Below are 18,931 nucleotides of genomic sequence, written 5' to 3'. Positions count from 1 at the left end.
AAGAAAATAAAAATAATTTTAAAATAACATGAAAACACTCTGCTAAGTTTGCAAAGTTAAATAAATAAAAGCGAAGAATGAAGAGGCAAAATATATAGAAAAGAAAGAAATTATATGGTACACATCTACATTAACCTGTCAGGACTACGGTAGAATAACACTTCTTAGAGAAAATTTGTCACAAGGATGCTGTGGTTTTTCATGTTATCAATTAAAATTAGTTTTCATTTTACTATTTGTTAATTACTGAAATGAAAGCAATGAGAGATCAAGTAGGCAGAGCCATTAGTACCACAAGACCTGAGTTCAGGTTTTATGACTCCTGGTTTTAATTTCTTAATTTCTAAATGCTTTGCTTTCTCATAATGTTAAGTAAAGCATGATCAGAATCCACTCAATAAAATGTGCTTATAGGAAAATTGAAGTGAAAACATGGTATTGCATTAAGCAGCTTTGGATGAAGAAAATGTTACAACTTTTTTTAAACTTCCACAATTCCATAGGCAAGGTTTACCTAAATTACTGACAGATATAACACACGGAGAAGTTCTTTTTTTTTTTTCCCCAAAGTGAGTGAATGAAATGACTGTATGATGGGGAATTCAGGTTTTAATGCATTACCTATTTGTGAAGGTATCCTCTTCATTGGTAGCGGAATATTGTACTTTTAACGTTGTAGTGTGTGTTTTTAATGATAAAAGGTTTGTTGATTATTATGGTGTTTATAAGCAGGTGATTTTTCAGTACCTGCTTTCAGTAGTGATTTGTAGTGAGAATGATTACTGTAGGTTCACTTCAGCCTGAAACATCCTGATTGATGCTATATCAAGGAGAACATAGAATATCCTAATGGATTTAATAATGTCTATTTCTTTGTGGAATTTCTTTTCATTTTCTTAAAACAACAGGAACATTACTGATTGTATAACCTTATACCCTGTCTCAGGTCTCCTAGAAACCCTGAACAGAAGATCATTAAACGAGTGATTGCTCTTGAAGGAGACATTATAAAGTAAGTATTTTAAGCTTTAGTCTCTGAGTCTTTATAGGAATAGTTGAGCTTTTCAGTGGATTTTAAATCAGTATCCTAGACAACGAGAACTTTCTAGTATTTTCTTTCTATCTATTCTTAACAGGGATGTCAGCATTGTACCTGTCTCCTTTTTAATGAGAGGAGAAATGCTACACAAAACTGCTCACTCTCTCATGAAAGGTACATGGGATGCAAATAATATTTGTTTCTTAGAATATCTCTGCCACACATCAAGGCAGGTAATTGTACAGCATTTTTTTCAGTAAGATTAAAGAGCTGTGATTTTTCATTTAGAGTTAATCTGCTGTTTCATACTGTGACTGGCAAATGCAAGCAGGGTGGGTTTTTAGGGATTATTTTCCTCTTTTTTTATAATTTTTTTATTATTCTTTTGGGGGGGTTCAGGCAAAGAACCCTCACAGTTGACTGTCTTTGCTGCAGTGTGGGAATCTGTAGGGAATGTGATGGAACTGGTTTGGAATAAATTATTTTATCAGGAAAAAAAAATCATAGCAAGAGTAGACTCTAGTTTACTTCAAGACTTGGTTTACTCTGACGGATATATCTTCCTACTGGAGCTGGGTAGAAGTAAAATACTAGTAGATGTAGATCAGAAGACTTTGTGGGAAGAATATGTTTTTAATGAGAATTCTTGTTTGAAAATGTTTCTTTTTCCCAGGTACAGAATAGAATTGGCATAGAGCTGGGAAGTAAATCGCTAGTTTCCCACACTGAGATATGAATGACCCTGGGAGCTCTCAGACAATATGGCACACTGAGGCTCAATTCATTTAGATAATGATTCTTGCTCTGGTGTAGTGAATACTTGAGAAGTACTTGGCAGCTGCAATTCAGATCAAGGACTTGCATGTGTTCTCAATGAACCCTAGTTAATAGCAGCACTAGTGGGCATTTGGGCTCTATGGAATATACCTGTATATATTTTTTCCCCCTTGCAGTTGGTATAATTTCTTTTTTTTTGAAAAATAATGAATCATCTCAGTTTGAGAAATGGAAATAAATTCTGACATCTCTGTTGAAGCAAAATATCTGAAATAACATAAACTAAGAAGATAATTTGATGTTCAAAAATTATGGACATCTGCAGTTAAAACTAGCTATCACTTTAAAGAATTAAAAATGCAGGAGTAGTGTATGCTACTGAGTGATGCCTTTAATCAACCTATGTCTTTAAGGGGATATTTATTCCTTAATGTATTTGATATTAGTGCTGTAATTCATATAAGCGGTAAGTGTTCATACTTCAGTATTCCTCATTCATTTCTGTAGTAATGTCAGAAAGAAAGAACAATATAAGGCAACTTTTAATGTTACTTTTCACTGTTCTATATTATTAACATATTTGAATTTTTGAAATGGAATGTATTTTTTGATAATGCAAAAAGTGTTTAATAACTTAAAATCCAGCTGTAGGAAATCAAGTATGCTGTACATCGAAATGCCTTAAGACTCTGAACTTTTCAATAGGAAAGTTCAATAGAAGTACTTTCAATAGAAATAGTTTCAGTAGAAAAGTTCACCTTCTGTGGGTGTTCCTGGCTAAATGGACAAAGGTATGGGGTATAATAACTGTGAGACTGTGTGCAGAATACTGATGAGCTTGTAGGTTGGTGAATCAGTGATGCACACAGGAGACTACGATAATTCTCATTTGTCTTTGGTAAAACACATTGGATTAATTTACTAATAGAAATATTAATCTCAGTAATTCAGATGTGCTTTTTTTTTTCTATTTGAATGCATGATAATTATCCCACAGCTTTCTGCTTTAACTAGTTTTTAGCAAAAGACAAACTATTGATCTACTTTAACTTGTTTTTATTACATATTATTATCCCTAATTGTGTATGTGTAGAAAATGTAAGTAATACTTGTCACTTTCCATAGCACGAGGGTAAAGCAAAAGCATAACTAATAACATATGACAGAAAAGCTTGCAACATTTTTCTAAAATATGTATTATTTTTGTAAAGACACTGCAAGTAGGTATGGACTAGGATATTTGTGACTGCAACGGACAACTGGTAACTGAAAGCATGTATAGAAAACATAAATAGAAGCTTTTGACTCCTACTTTATGTCTGAAGACAGTCTTTATTACAAATCTAAAAGAATGGGGTTTGATATCTTGAGATTTTATGTCTATATATTTTTATATATTAAATTACATCTGATCAAGATAAAATGATGCTCTGAATGTAATTGAAAGTAACATGGACACATATGGAAAAATATCTGGAAGTATGGCACTTTTCCCTATTGTTTCTTTTTTATTATGGGTGAAATATGACGTTTAACTAATATATACTGACCTCAGAGGAAAATTTGAACATCTCCGTTCCTATTATCAAGTCTTTGCAATGGAGTATATATGCCTGTATACTAAAAGCCCTACTTCCTTAAGCCTTTTACTGCTCTATTGATCAGTCAGAATTCCTTCTTGCTGAGAACATATCCAGGTTCACCAGAAAAGAGTTGTTTCAATTTCAGGGTACAGAAACATGGGAATCACCACTTAGATACGATGGGGTTGTAGCACTTATGGGGCTGTTTCGGGTACATTGGTTTTGCAGAGAGGTGATAGTTATACAGAGTGGTGTTGTATTGGACATTTTATTGAAAGGTGAGTGTGATGTACAAAATCTGTTGCTGTGCAAATTTTGCTTGGTGTCATGTAACAGCATCAATACACCTTTTCAATGATGAGTCTTCTGGTGTTCTCTTGTGAAGAAAGATTTGTGTATAATTGTGAGTTGGAAGTTATTTTTGTTTAGTGCTCTACGAGTCAAGTGATAGACAATATGGTCTATGAGTCTGCAGTTATGGTTTTGTAGATGAATGAATTATTTTCTTTCAGTCAATTTGGATGCATGATTAAGGATAGTTTGTCACAAAAATGTTGTGTTTTCTCATGTTATAGAATCATAGAACAGTTAGAGTTCAAAAGGACCTTAAGATAATCTAGTTCTAACCCTCCTGCCATGGGCAGGGACACCTCACACTAAACCATAGCAGTTTACTATTTGTTAATTACTAAAAGTAATGAAAGATCAAATAGGACTTGAGTTTAGATTTTATGACTCCATGGCAGAAAAATCCTGTTTTTCAGTTCTTAATTTTCAAAAACATTAAATAAGATTAAAATTGTGAAATTTTGTAAATAGTAATGACTGACTTCTAGGTTTTGAAGAGGAATATGTGAGAGAGATCAAGAATAGTCCATTTTTATTGTTCATTTTGTATTTTTCAGGTAGTCACACATTAGGGAATACATAGTACTTCTTCACCTTTTGAAATATGCTATTAGGACTGAAAAATGCTACAAATACACTGAATAAAAATTCTGGCATTCAAATTTTCTGGTTTTGTTCCCAGTCTAGATGTTAGTCCAGGCGAAATGAGTTTGGTAGTGTCTTGTAAATCCCTGGAAGCATGTAGTACAAAACTGTAGCAGATAATTTAATTTGAATACACTAGTAAAATTTCCTCCTCAAAAGAATATAAGGAATAAACAGAAAATCATTATTTAGCCCTTGAAAATGAATCTATAGGTCAGCTTTCAATGTAGACAATATTGCAAAATGTAGTTCCCATAGATCAGGTTTTGTTTTGTCTTCCGTGGATTCACAGGAGAATTAACTTTAAGTAGGAAATCATTACAATGGTTCCTGAAGACTGTTTAACTGATAATTCTTCCTAAGGAGGCTTTATTTTTTTAAAGTCAATATAATCTAATTTGTTAAAAATTAATGTTGGTATTATAACACACTTTGAATAACTTGAAATTAAACTTATTAAAGCTCATTTATCTTAAGTGCTCTAGTGGAAATTCAAAAATCTATAGTAATATATCACAGATGAGTTATGGTGTGCTTTCAGTAACACATACAAATGAAGGTTTATGTGAAGTAAACCAAAACTGGGATTAAACTAATAACATTAAAAATTAAGTGTGTTTGGTAAGTTGCTGAACTAATTTGTTTTCCTTCTGTCTGTCATGTCTGCACAGGTCTGTGGGAGCTTGGTGTGCCAATTCTGTTTCTTTCATATAACTGTTTGCTTTTTAATACCGTACCTTGTTTAAGAATGATTTGTGAGCCCATAGAAAAGCTGATTTTAAAAATTTTGTCCAGGGATATTGTTAGGCTGTTTAGGAGTAAATGTTCTAAGGACCGAATGTTTCAGCAGACATCGCATTTAAGTGTTGCATCTTGCAAAACTGCTTTGAAGAAATCAGTAAGGAAATATTGTTTATCAAAGCACAGCAATGCAGAGATCAAGCATTACATTATTAGGCTGTAGGTCTAAACCAAGCCTCAGTAACTTTTCAACTTTTACTGCAGATTCCATCATTAAATTGCAGAAACTATTGCCACAGGATGTTAGAAATTATAAGAGATAATAAGGGGTTTGGAAAAGTAATAGAGAATTAAAAGAAATAAAGCCCATCAGAGGATATTAAATGCAGCAACTGCAGTATGATCTCATGTACTCCTGTTGCCAAGTTCATGCAAGCTGTTATATTTCTTCCAGTCAAAGATCCCGTACTGCCTTAAAATATAACCAGAATCTGGTCATTCTGTCCACTTGTTGCAGAACACTTTCAGCTTCAAACAAACTGTTCACTGCTCCATGCAAGTGTTTGGTCACTTTGTTTTTCCTCAGAGTATGTGTTGTCCAGTATAATTTCAGTATAAAAAGGACAAACAAAAGTTTTCTTACTGTAGTTTTCACTGAATCAGCTCAATTTCATCAGAGAGTTGTGGCTGCAATTCTTTTTCACTGAGGACCAAGGTTGTCTGTCCAACAGAACAACTGTCTTCATACAGGGACTCTACTAATTGATAGCAACTTCTGGTAGATTATACAAAAAACTTACTGCCTGCCTCTAGGAAGCAGAATAGCTTTAAGAAAAACTCAGACTTTGCCAGTGTTGTGGCACAATAATGTCTATGGGTAACATCTTTAGGGCAGCCGCCTGGCAGGAATTGCATCCAGTCCTTTTCCGTTTAATCACACAGAAGTAATTTTACGTTCACTGGTGCTGTAGTAAGTCTCCTCCATTCCCCTGCCCCTTCCCTGACAACGCTGACATACAGACAAAGATCTTTGGTAACTGTTCTGAGGTATTGGTGATGTGGAAAGGTACTGCTTGCAGTGGCTGAAAGTAAGAATAAAAAAAATTGGATTATCAGTAAAAGACATCAAGACTAGGATTCACCAGTTAATCATATTGCAGAGAGTATGTTTTTGGCTGTTTCCTATTCTCTTCTTTCTCCAAGTCCAATGTCTCTGTCTTTGTGTTGTGAGTAGAGATCTCTAAGTGTGGGAACCCAAAAAGAATTTTTGTGGGACTGACAGAAATCAGAATTGATGGTACTCTACACAGACACAGAAATGTTCTCAGAAATTACAAATTTTGGAACATCTTTCGTTCCGACTAATTGAAATAAAAATATTTTTATTTTGTGGCCATATGCACAAAATTCACATCTCACAGGATTAATGCAGTTTATTTTGCACTACTTACTGTTAGGTAATGATTTGATTTTTTTAAGCCAATGAAAGCTTTCATAGATTCCAGTTGTACTGCTCTGTCATGACTCTTCAGCATTGATTGTATCCTTGCAAGTCTCCTAAATAAAATTTCCATTGATCTATTTTGGTTCCATTTACATATGCAGAGTTCTTTCATGACTGGACTCCACTTCTGTAAATGCAAATGATGGGAATGTATATCAGTACAATATCTTTGAGCTATAAAAACACTGAAACCTGGGATGAAGATTTTATATGTCTATAATGGACTTCTAAGGTTCTATAGATCCTCAGACCCAGTAATGAAGGTTTGCAAAGCTGGATTTCTAAAATTTTGCATTCTTCTCACTCACTGTAAAATATGGAGAAATGTTTTTGCTTTGTATTGTATTTCTGTTGCATAATATGGCAACCAAAGGAAGGTGCATGAAGAGACAGAATAAGAATGGAAAATTGAATATCAGGAAAAATTGTATGTATGTGCTATCTTTTCAGAAAATAGAAGGTAAAATAATTTTCACAAAGGTAAAAAATATAAAAATGCAAAAAATTAAAAGACATAATTTTCCAGACTATTTTTTTTTTCACAATGAAGCATGAGTTTAAATATATATAGATGTATTTACTCATTCCTCCATGCAGTAAGGTCTTCAGTCCTTTAACATCCATAACATTTTAAAGACATATTTTTTTTAAGAGTACAGATATCAGCAGTAAGATTGCTAAAAGACCATGATTCATTAATATCAATAACATTTTCCTGGTATTTCATTTGGCTTCATTTTTTCAAAATTCAGTGCTGGAGCAGTGACAATGTAATTTGATTTGGTGAAATAGTACAGAATTTTCAGTGTTTATAGAAAAATGAAACAATGTATCCTATTACCTCTGAAGTAACAAAATTTCATTTGGACAACACTAAGAGACAGTAAAAGAGAGACCATCAGCAACACTAGTTTCCACAGAGCTACTATTCTGACTAACCCTACTGCTAAAAATTGAGCATGCAATTGAAATTGCAGTGTGTACTCAGCTGCTCTCTATTAGTGTGTATCTGAACCAAGACACAAATGACAGCTGCATCTACAGGGGGGAGAAAGGTTTTTTTAGTTATTTCCTTCTTCTTTTTTTTTTTTTTTTGTTCAATTAGAGAAGCAGCACTCTAAAATGCAAAAAAGCAGCATCTCTTTTAAGATTGCATATCTGTGAGCACTGTGCATAACACGCCTCAGTAGTGATCAAAGGCTATTTTAACCTGCCAGAGTAATAAACAGTGGGGAAGTTTTTTAAATGCTCTGTAGGCACCTTGTAGTAACATTTCTTGTGGTTTTCAATAAATCCCTGTAGTTATGCAGCCTGTCGTTGTGAAGTATACTCTAGTATGAGCAGAAGTGTATCTGCAGACACTTATTGCCAGCATCAGCTGTAGCTGTGTGAAGTACCATTCTAACTTGTGATAATATATATTAGAGAACTAAGAGAAAAGAGGCAGACAAGCACTTTATGTCTTTAGCATTGAAAACTACACAGATGGGGAACAGAAATCTGGGAGAGGAGTTGGAAAAGTACTGTTGAAGTATCATGGCTGCACTTATACCAGCACCCTAGAGTATGTAACTTTTGCTGTTTTATCCCGCCATTGGTCAGTTGTGAAGTTCCATGCAGTGAAAGCATCCAGCAGAGTTTACTTCTGACTGGCTTCGGTGTGCTGGACACTGAGTAGAGACCAATACAAGAATGGATAGTTTTACTAAAAGGCAAGTCTTTATTTTCTATGAATACACACAAATGCTGTTTTAGGAAACAAAAAAAAACACCATTGTAACATAGACCACACATAGACTTCAGTGTCTAGTTTGGGGCAAGAAAGACATTGATAATCTAGAACAAGCTCAGCAGAGTGTCTCAAGCCCTCAAGCTGATCAGAACCTGCAGCACTTGCCCTGCCAGCAGAGACTAGGGAAATGGGACTTGTTCAGCCTAGAGAAGAGGAGGCTTTGGCGTCACCTAACAGCAAGCGCCCCCCAGTACCTGTGGGGAGGTTAGCAAGGAGGTGGAGCCAGGCAAAGTGGTCCAATGAGAATAACTTGAAACAAGAGAGGTTCAGACTACACAGAAGAAGAATTTTCTCTGTTAAAATGGTCAGATAGTGATGCAGCTACCAGAGAATCTGTGGTCTCCAAACTCACAGGTGTTCAAGACCTGGCTGAATAAAACCCTTAACAACCTCAGTAGCCCTGGTTTGGACAGGAGATTGAACTAAAGACCTCCTGAGGGCCCTTCCGATCTGAACTATCCTGTAATTCTATGACACCAAATACTAATTTTTAAATGTGTTACATTACATTTAAAGGAATGTTAGAAGCTTAAGCAAATGCCATGTATTCATCTCACTTAGGAGAGCATGTCTTTTGTAGGCATTTTTCTTTAAAACACATATGATTTCTGTTTCTTGTAGCTAATTTGCTGCCAAGACATCAGATGGTTAGAAAAGACATGCATATAAGTATAATCATCTCAATGGGAAGCGCAGTAGGTTGTCAATGAAGATATTAAGAAAGTGAGCAGCAAGTGAATGAAATGCACTAACTTTTACAAAATCCAGTAGTTAATAAAATGCTTTCATTTATTTTAATTTTCACAAATAATTTCCTTTTTTTGCTTTCTAAGCTATGGATACAAATATCATTGGTTGTCTGAAATTTGGCACTGAAGTCCATACATAGTCATTGAATACAGGATGTGTTTAGTAAAAATTATCTTTATCCTGAGCAATCTTAGGACTTCACCTTCTCAATATTTAGATGTTTGTTAATTAGTTTGTAGACAGAAATAATTGAGCTCCATTTTAATGTTGGTGCTCTTCTAAATGTATTACATTAAAAACTCAGTGTGACAAGAACAAAGTGGGGATAGGAGGAAGGAAATAGTATTAAACCCGTTTTATAGAAGAGGAACTCAAAGTGAAAAAAGTTGTAGGCTTATGATCCTATAAGAAGTTTGCAGAACAGCCATTAACTGAACTTCTGAGTTCCTCATCCCAGAAAATGAAAAATAAATGCATGTATTTGTTAGCAGCAGATTTTTCTAGGTAATTCATGCACTTTCCTCCTGTATATTGAAAGGACAATTTTTATTGATTCTTGAGCAGTACTGGGATCAGAGATATTTTTATATTTGAAAATGGAAGGAAAACATGCTGGAACAGAAGAGTTCACTCTGAATAATGTAAATAAATCTTACTGCTTCTTTCATTTTACAGCAGTGCAAAAGTCCTCTCTCTGTCTTACTTCAATACATTTAGGGTGCTGAACTCAGCCAGTAGCATGGTGAAAGAGTTGTATTCACCTACCATTAATGAATGGAAAACTATTTCTCAAACTCAACTCAATATGGGGTTATTTTGTTATCAGCATCATTAATCTGGCTTCAGAGTCTCAAATTATGACTTTTTTTGGTTGGGTTTTTTTTGTTTGTTTTTTGTTTTGTTTTGGTTTTGTTTTTTTCCCCTGAATTCCTTTGCCTACTTTGAATGAAAAATTAAGCAGAATTTTGTTGGTTTCAAATCAAGTAATGGTCAGGTAAGTGCAAGTTGCTGACTTGGTGTTTTTTAAAAGATACTGTTTTTCTCTGCTCCTGTTCCATTTTTACACTCACACACACTTCACTCCTTCCTGCCATCCCCCAAAACTTGAGATACTGCTCCTTGATATGATTTATTTAAGCTGACCATGTGCCTGATGTTACTCCACTCTAACAAGGATTTATTTCTATTTCAACTCATGTGTAGGGAATCAACAACAGTTACATCACTTTTGATGATAAACAAAAAATCATAGCTTGCCTCCAAAGCAAGTTCTTCCTGAATGCTCATCTTTCCAATGCTTTCACCTGGGATCCCTTTTGGAACTGCTGGAGGCAGCTTAAGTGAACACCATGTATTTGGCATTTTAATGAGCTGACAGGGACCACATGCCTGCTGATCAACTCCAGCTGAATCACAGTAACTTCTTACAATGAGCTGATGCTGTCATTTATGATCAACTGAACATACTCTGAGAGGATCAGTTAGTATGAACCATCTTAGCTCTGTTAATGTTAAAGGAAATAGGCCAATATAGCCTAAATTAAAAACCAGATGAAACATAGTTTGGAATAGGAGCTTATGTAAAGAATGCAAAAAAAGTCACCTCTTGAAAGATTTATAATTAATTTTATACACTTCCTATTCTTCCACTGAGTGGAGTAATGAATACAGGATTCTATACAGAATGAAGTAATAATGTTTTATTTTTTTAATTTAGAAAAATAAAGTTTCCTATTTGTTTGCTTTTCTTCATTAGATTTACAGCCTGACAAAGATTTTTAGTGCCGATGTATATTTTATAGCACTGTTTGCCAGCTGTAACCAGTATTTGCCTATGTTTTAATTAGAAAATTTTGAAATTATTGTGTTTGCTATTATGTAAAGCTTGCAAATATATGTTGGCAGAAATATTAATTGTAAATTGTTAAATTAAAAAGATTGCCTCCATAGTTTTTCACTGCAAACTGGTCTTGAAATGTGGGCTTGAATAGTTCACAGTAGCAGAACTAATAAGGTTTTGAAATTGATCACCCTAGCGGTTATGAGATTCAAATGAGAATTAGGGGGAAATTACTATTATCTTTTTTTCATTATTATAGAACTGACTATTGTTGACATTCTGCTTCTGTGGAGTAAATTGTGTGATGAAACTGTACCGTATTTTGGGTATAATGGGTAACAAGTCATTAAGCCGGGTCTCTAGCATAGGGGAGCCAAAAATATTTTCTCTTTTACTGTAATCTGTTGGCTGTGAATCACAAATAATTTCTGCTCACTGACCATTATGCCACAAGCTTTTTAATATGTAGCCAAAAAATATGCTATGACAAGCTGCATGTCATGTATTTCTAGAATTTCAGGTATATCCTAGATAGCATTTCTAATGACCATGTTTCAATTTTGTATATATAGCAATAATAAATTAGTATTTAATCATTTATTATAGCATGAAAGGGAGCAAGTGATAAATGCTGAAAAAGGCTGTGACAGGATTTGCTGTAATTGAAAACCAAAGCATAGTGCCCTACTAGTAGAAGTGGGAGTCTAGTAACTGATGGACCTCTAAAAGAGATAGAATAGAATAATGGATGAGGAAATCAATGAACGGATTAGAAATAGGTATGTACCTAAAAAAGAAAGGTCACCTTTAATGGATTTCAGGGGACTGACTTGGTGATTGGCTAAATTAATCACAGTTCCACTGCTAGTGCAACTTTCTGTGCAAAAAAAAACCAAAACCCAAATTGCCTATGTGCAACATATTGGAAACGGATGACATGTATTATTACAAGTAGAAGTATCATGCGTCTATTCAGGGGTATTATGGAGCATATCTTGTCATATTTCCACTATATTATATGTAGGTATGATCATATTTAAAAGACGGATTTAGATTTCTAGCAATAAAAGTCATTCTGCTGTTTCTAAAGCTCATGCGGTAGTTAAAACTGTAATTAAACAGGTTTTCAGAAATGGGGAATAGAGACTAAGTTCATAAACCAGACAGATACAGTTTGTAAATGAAGAAGAAAGCTAATTAAGCCAAGCATAGCAGCATAATATTAATTTTTAAAACCACTTCAACCGTATTTGTAGTAAATCTTCCCACAGCTATTGCGTATTTCTTAATGAGTTATTCTACAGATTGGATTCAGCATCTGTGCTGCCATCACTCCATAGCCAGGTAAAAACTTGTATCCTTAGGCATTATGCTGATGTTTATTTCAGCACAATTAACTCTTTGAGCCCCATTTATTGAGGAGAGGAGGAGGAGAAAGCTACAGCAGTAGCCAGCTGGAAAGCGAGAGACTGGGATATCTCCAAGCAAAACTCCTTTTTCCGTGATTTTCTCCAGTGACACAGATTTTCCCATGAACACTTCCCCTAGTGGCTATAAAGTTACAGCAGGACCAGCTAGATATCCCAGCTCGTTTCTCTTAACACGTTCCTGCTTATGGTGATGACTGCAGCACACTGATCAGGTGCAAATGTTGCACTCATTTAACTGTTTGTGAAGACCTGTGCATGTGTGTTTCTGGATATTACTTCTGGGTTATTTATATAACAATTATCTACTAAAAGTTACCTACTAAGCTTTATGTATTTTTGACAATATAAGCATAAACCAAAAGCTGTGAGGTGAGACATGAAAAAGGGGTGGGAGGAGAAAGGGTGACTTAAACATCAGTCATAATCTGTTCCCACAAGAAACCTAACGTCAGAGACATCGCAAAGTCTTGTAATACTATGACACAAAGACATGAGGACAAGAGCATTTGGGAGTACAAGGTAAAAGTATTGCCACAGCAGCCTTGGGGTATGCGATGAAAGACTACAAAGGCAAAAGCAGACTGTGTTACAAGTGAAAGGTTACAGGGCTGTAAAAGGAAAGCCCTCAATGTTACAGACCTTAACGCACAGGGAGACTTCTGTACATTTCATTTGTCTGTGAATAATGTGAATTTTATGATGGCAATGAAAAGGGAAAGCCAAACAATTTCATATGTAATTTGATACTCATTATTTAATGTGAAGACTTAAAAAGCTGTATGGGCAGAATTAACATTTACAGTAGAAATATCTGCATCAACAGTTAGTCAGCTGGACTAGTGCAGTGTAGTGTAACTCATCCTATAACACCCTTTCTTTTATCTTATTTTTATGGAACATTTTATGAAATTATGCTTCTGTTCTACCCCCTCCTGCCCTTACCCCTGTGCTTACGTATCCTCTATACATCTTTGTGTCAGGGCTAAAGTTAGTCTGTAAGAGCCTCTGCACAGGCAATTGTGCTCTGTCCCTGTGTGTCCTTTGACATACATAATAGATTTTGAGAAGTCTTTTAGAAATATTTGCAGTTCTGTATACACTATCCGTATTCCTTCATACACAGGCATATGAAGATCATTTTGAACAAGCCAAAATATGCTGAACATGTACTCTTTGCCCCACAGTTGTCTTTTACTAGAGCTTAAGAAATTTCTGTCTCCTCTTTTAGCTGCTCAATTCTCTTCTGTTTTACTTAGCTGGTAGATGCTGACTTGTTTCCAGGACAAGGGTGAGAGATTAGCATATGTTGCTGAAGGATGTTTATCCCTTCTTCTTTTAGTGGCTACTACTTCAGGTGTTGGAATAAAGTATTTTCTGATATGAGCGCTTTCCATGTTGTATATTCAGTACTGAAAGAAAATCATATAATTAATATTTGAATTTTTTGAATCCAAGGTCTTCTAGAGTAAACCACTGATAGTTGAGTGATGAATTTAAAAGGTTTTTCTGTACAAGCTTTAATTTCCAATGGAAAACTGTGAATTTTGCAGCCTTTGTAGGTGGGATTCAGTTACTTAAAGATACCTGTCTGGTGGTATTTCAGATATCCTAGTTATCCTGTCTGGCCTTATAAGATACAGTTTCAGGATGGCACAATTCTCTTGAACACTGTGTTATAGCTACCCTTGTCATGATGATGTCTCAGTAGACTGCCTAAAATAGTACCAGTCACTTGTGTGTAGGCACACAAGTCACTCTTCATAACAAATTAGATGGTTCATGAGAAGCAATTAAAAATATCATGCTGAAATTTTGGCAAACATACAGAAACCTTTTGTAGCTTAAATATTTGAGTAATTTACGTTGCGTATATTGTTCTCTGCATTTTCTTATGGGTATGTTAAGCTAGCTTAAGGATGGTGTACGTCTTTGGAGTGTAATACCTTTAACAGCAATAAGTGAAAAATTGTTGTATTTGAATCATTCCTTGTCTTCCAAATATTCTTACTGGCTGATATTTGAAGAATGGTCAATAATAGAAGAGTATCCCAGATGTTAAGGTGTATGTGACCAGTTTCCAGTGTAATTGTTTTGTAGATGTTATTTAACATATGATTGCTGGGATAGCTGCTTTATTCAAGAGAAGAAATCTGTATAGAGAACTCACTGTGACAGCCTACATTAAGGACAGAAAGTGATAAGGTTCTATTTTTGCTAAATTTGTAAGCCCTTCTAAATATTTTATATAGTGTACATAGATTTTCAATTTGGATATAGAATACATACATATTTATACACACACATGTATCTACTCATGCAGATGCATTTTTATAAATATGTATGTGTGAAATATACATGAATGAGAAAAAAATCCTGCCAAATTTGTCAAGAATCAAGAGGTATAAGATAGGTGTGCTGGCAACAGAACAGAAAAAATTGATTGAAAGGAATCATGATTCAGCTATTCAGACCTAGATTCTATGTTGTCACTTTACGGGCAACTGAAGCTTTCAGTCTAAATATAAATTACATGTATAATATATGCTTAAAACACTAACTTAAATTACAAGAAATTCAAAACATCCGTTACTCACTGGAGACAAATTCTGCTTAGATTAAATATAACCAGATTGAAGGAGTAAACTTCATGTTTCTTAAAACAAGGAAAGATTGCTAAGCCTGGTGTTCTCAAGTACCTGAAACTTTCCATTTGACAGTCACATTGGCTGGCAATAAATGCAAATTTGTAAACAAATTAAGTTGAACAACTTAAATTGTTTTACGTTCCTTCTTGTTGGGCTTTGTTTAATAAAGTTATGCAACAGATGCTGTAGTGAGCAGGACATCTCCTAAAACAGGATGTGCATCCCTGTAGATCTGCAGAGAGAATGAAGTGTTTCACTTATTCTAAAAATTAGAAGTTTTCCAGAAATTGCCTCCTCAATTCAGATTAAATTGAGCATAGCTGTTTTATTTTCTTTTTTTTTTACCTCAGTTTTAAAGTATTGCACAGATACAAGTGTGATTTGCTAAAATATTATTTCTAATGTCAGACATGTAAACATCATCAGTTGTGATCACCCTGCAAGGTTCTGTGTAGGGAGATTTTTGGATAGGTTAGCAGTTGAAAGATAAGCCAAATCATTACTCATGTTTATACCTTGTCAGCTTTTCAGATACTGTAATTAAGTATAAAGATCTTTTTACTGAATGGAGTCTGTACTCCCCAGTGGAAGATGCAATTCAGCGTAACTCTTGAATTCCAAAATAAAACCTGTGGTTGAAATTGGAGCTTTGCAAAAGAAATCATGTTTACAAAACTGAATGGAGCTCCAGTTTCACACTGATATATCTCCACTCCATCTCAACTTTCTGATTATGTACATGTTTTGATCTTTAGAATAAAACAAATCTCAATTTCTGACCAAATCACCATCAGTTACTTTTATTTTAAAAGTTTCCTTAAGTCTTCACTACATGAGTCACCAGACCATACTCATATCAGCACAATATCAGAATCCCATTAGTATGACATAATTGGCTAAGCAGATCAAGGCCCTGGGTAAGTTTAAAACCAGCTGGTTTCAGGAAACACAAAATGCAATTAAAAGAACCTCCTGCATTATCATGAAACTGTCTGCCTGTGCTGCAATCCAGACATTCAGACTGTCAAAGAAGGCCAAATGTATATAAACATAAATATAAGAAAATTATTAAGTTACAATATTTAATGTATATTAAAGCTAATGAGAATTCCTGAGAACTGGAAATTGGCTGATAGAAGATTAATGACCTTGTGATTTTTCATTTTCTCCAAGCTTTTTAAATAGTAACAATCACACTTATTTTGATTTTTCTGTTTGTTTGGGTTTTTTTTTTTAATTTTTTAAAATTTTATGTGCTTCAGTGGATCTGATCACCTGGTCAGGATTTATAACAAATACTCTGATCCACAAAGTTATGAAAGCAACTAAGCCTTCTAGTTTTACAGAGGACAGTTTTTCTCATTTCTGCAAAGAAATTATTAACTCTTCCTTTTGTTTGTTGGTTCTGCAAAAAAAGAAAACATCAAGTGGAAACTCTTCTGGGCTCTTTAGTGCTATTGTCATCAATCTTTGAAAAGAATCCCTGCAAACTTAAAATGTTTTTATGCACAGAGGATCATGGAAACCCAAGGAGTCACCATCTCTAAGAATTACTAAAAGAATATCTCTCTGTGCTGTTGTCCTGGGTTCAACAGCAGTCATTTTTTCTCCTTTGTGGTAGCTGGTACAGTGCTGTGTTTTGACTTTTGGGCTGGGAGCAGTGCTGATAGTACCTATGTTTTGAGTTACTGCTCAAATGTTTGGTTTGTCCAAGGATTTTCTGAGCCTCATGCTCTGCCAGGGAGGAGGGGAGGCCGGGAGGAAGCAGAGACAGGACACCTGACCCAGGCTAGCCAAAGAGGTATTCCATACCACAGCACGTCATGCCCAGAAGGTAACTGAGAGTTACCCGGAAGGGCAGGAGAGCTCTGGAGGTTGGAAGAGGTATGGGTCGGTGCTCTGTCGGGCAGGGTGGGGTGAGTTATGGGTCGGCGGCTGGTGAGGTGTTATATTCTCTTCACTTGTTATTTCCTTTATCATTATTATTATTATTGGTGGTAGCAGTAGTGATTTGTGTTATACCTTAGTTATTAAACTGTTCTTATCTCAACCCATGGGAGCTACATTCTTTGGATTCTCCTCCCCAACTCTCCGGGAGTTGGGGGAGCAAGGGGGGGAGTGAGTGAATGAGCTGTGCGGTTTAAACCATGACAGCTGTTAATAAAATTATTAACCAAGAACTGACCTTAAAGCATTTACAACAGTGGAAATATTTCCATTACATTGAGTGAATTGTGGATTAGATTATGTATCACAGTAAGCACTGGAATTTCTGACTGACACTTATTGAATAGATGCATGAATGAGAGGTGTCACTGGCCAAGCTTTCATAGGTTATTTGTTAAAGGCATGTCAGTACAGATTTGAAATATCTCACTTTTGGCTTTCAAAAATTAAGGCCTTGTTGTCTTAGAAATGATGACACACATTATACTACACCCAGTCAGTAAAATCCAAGTGAAAAAACTGTGCTGTTGTTGTCTCACTCCTGTTGCAAACACATTTTCTTCTGTTCTCCCAGGATCAGTAGTTATAATTTTGTCTTTGTGAAATGGAAAAGCTCAACAATAATGACAGTATGAGGGACTGAAACTTAACACATTTCCACAACTCATGAAAAATAATAGGTGTAGATGTCATTTTTATGCTCTTTGAAAGAGGCTCTGCATATCTGTCACAGTATGGAGCATCTCTACAACTGGACATGGATCTGTTGGAGTGAATCAGGCTGAGAGTTGGTCTTGTTCATCCTGGAGAAGAGAAGGCTCAGGAGAGACCTTATAGCAGCCTTTCAGTCCCTAAAGGAAGCCTACAAGGAATCTGGAGAGGGACTTTTTTACAGGGGCATATAGTCACAGGACAAGGGTTTTTTTAAACTGGGAAAGGTTAGATTTAGATTAAATATCTGGAAGAAATTCTTTACTGTGAGGGTCATGAGACACTGGCACAGGTTGCCCAGAGAAGCTGTGGCTGTTGCCTTCCTGGAAGTGTTCAGGGGCAGGTTGGATGGGGCTTTGAGAACCTGGTCTAGTGGAAGGTGTCCCTGTGCATGGCAGGGGGCTTCAAACTAGGTGATCTGTAAGGTCCCTTTCAACCCAAACTATTTTATCATTCTCTGATTCTATAAACCACTGTATTACATCTTCTGGGCAATGCCTGTAGCAGAAGCAATAGCAAATACAATTTTCTTTTGAATCTTGAAAACATACTTTGATTTATATAGATATTATGAAACAGTAGTTTCAGGATTTTGATATATTGTGAGTATCTCATTTTATAATATACAGTTAATATAGAGGTAAATAATTCATAGCTGGTCTTCTATCACCTTCTATTTTCTGTGGTCATTGCTTAAAAAAATTATTGGGTAGTAATCTTGAAAACCCTGGTAGCAAATTGTCAAATACATCAGTGACTCTTACTTGATACCATATTCAAGTTGAGTAATATTTTTACATGTCTTGTCTGTTTTATTGAAGTGGAACTGAACAAAAATAAATTACACTTGAGAATTCTAGAGTTTCTGGCTGGAGGAAAGCATACGTTAAGTAGTTAACTTATGTTTATTATATTTATTTAACTTATTTAGAACAATGTTGTTTGGTTTTTTTCCTGAGATCTATACTGCATTGTACTGAGAGATGTATGTTTAAGAGGCTAATAGTAACAGCTGTCTTTGATTGCTTTTCCACCAGCACCTACTGACTTCTAGAAGCTAATATGCTATAGCCTATGACAAGAAGTGTAAAAATTTATTTGACCAAATGTACTGGAGAAGTTCATAGTTCCACACATCTCTCATCACCCTGTATCCTGTTAAGAACTAGATAATCAGTC

The 18,931-nt window shown here is 35.2% G+C and overlaps 1 protein-coding gene across 2 annotated transcripts in view; it reads left to right on the top strand.

The window, feature by feature from the left end:
* The window catches only part of IMMP2L (inner mitochondrial membrane peptidase subunit 2), a 473,442-nt gene that overhangs the window by 314,144 nt on the left and 140,367 nt on the right, over positions 1-18,931 (top strand). The window contains exon 4 of one of the 2 annotated variants that reach the window (XM_005154293.4): positions 947-1,012. The exons of the other annotated variant lie outside the window; for it this stretch is intronic. Coding sequence (XP_005154350.1) covers positions 947-1,012 — 66 coding nt within the window. The remainder of the gene's footprint in view (positions 1-946; positions 1,013-18,931) is intronic. 2 annotated transcript variants of the gene reach the window in all.

The sequence above is a fragment of the Melopsittacus undulatus genome, chromosome 5 (genome assembly GCF_012275295.1).
Source record: "Melopsittacus undulatus isolate bMelUnd1 chromosome 5, bMelUnd1.mat.Z, whole genome shotgun sequence".
Taxonomy (NCBI): Eukaryota; Metazoa; Chordata; class Aves; order Psittaciformes; family Psittaculidae; genus Melopsittacus; species Melopsittacus undulatus.
Note: the sequence above shows the minus strand (reverse complement) of the source record. Positions and strands in the feature narration are given on the sequence as shown.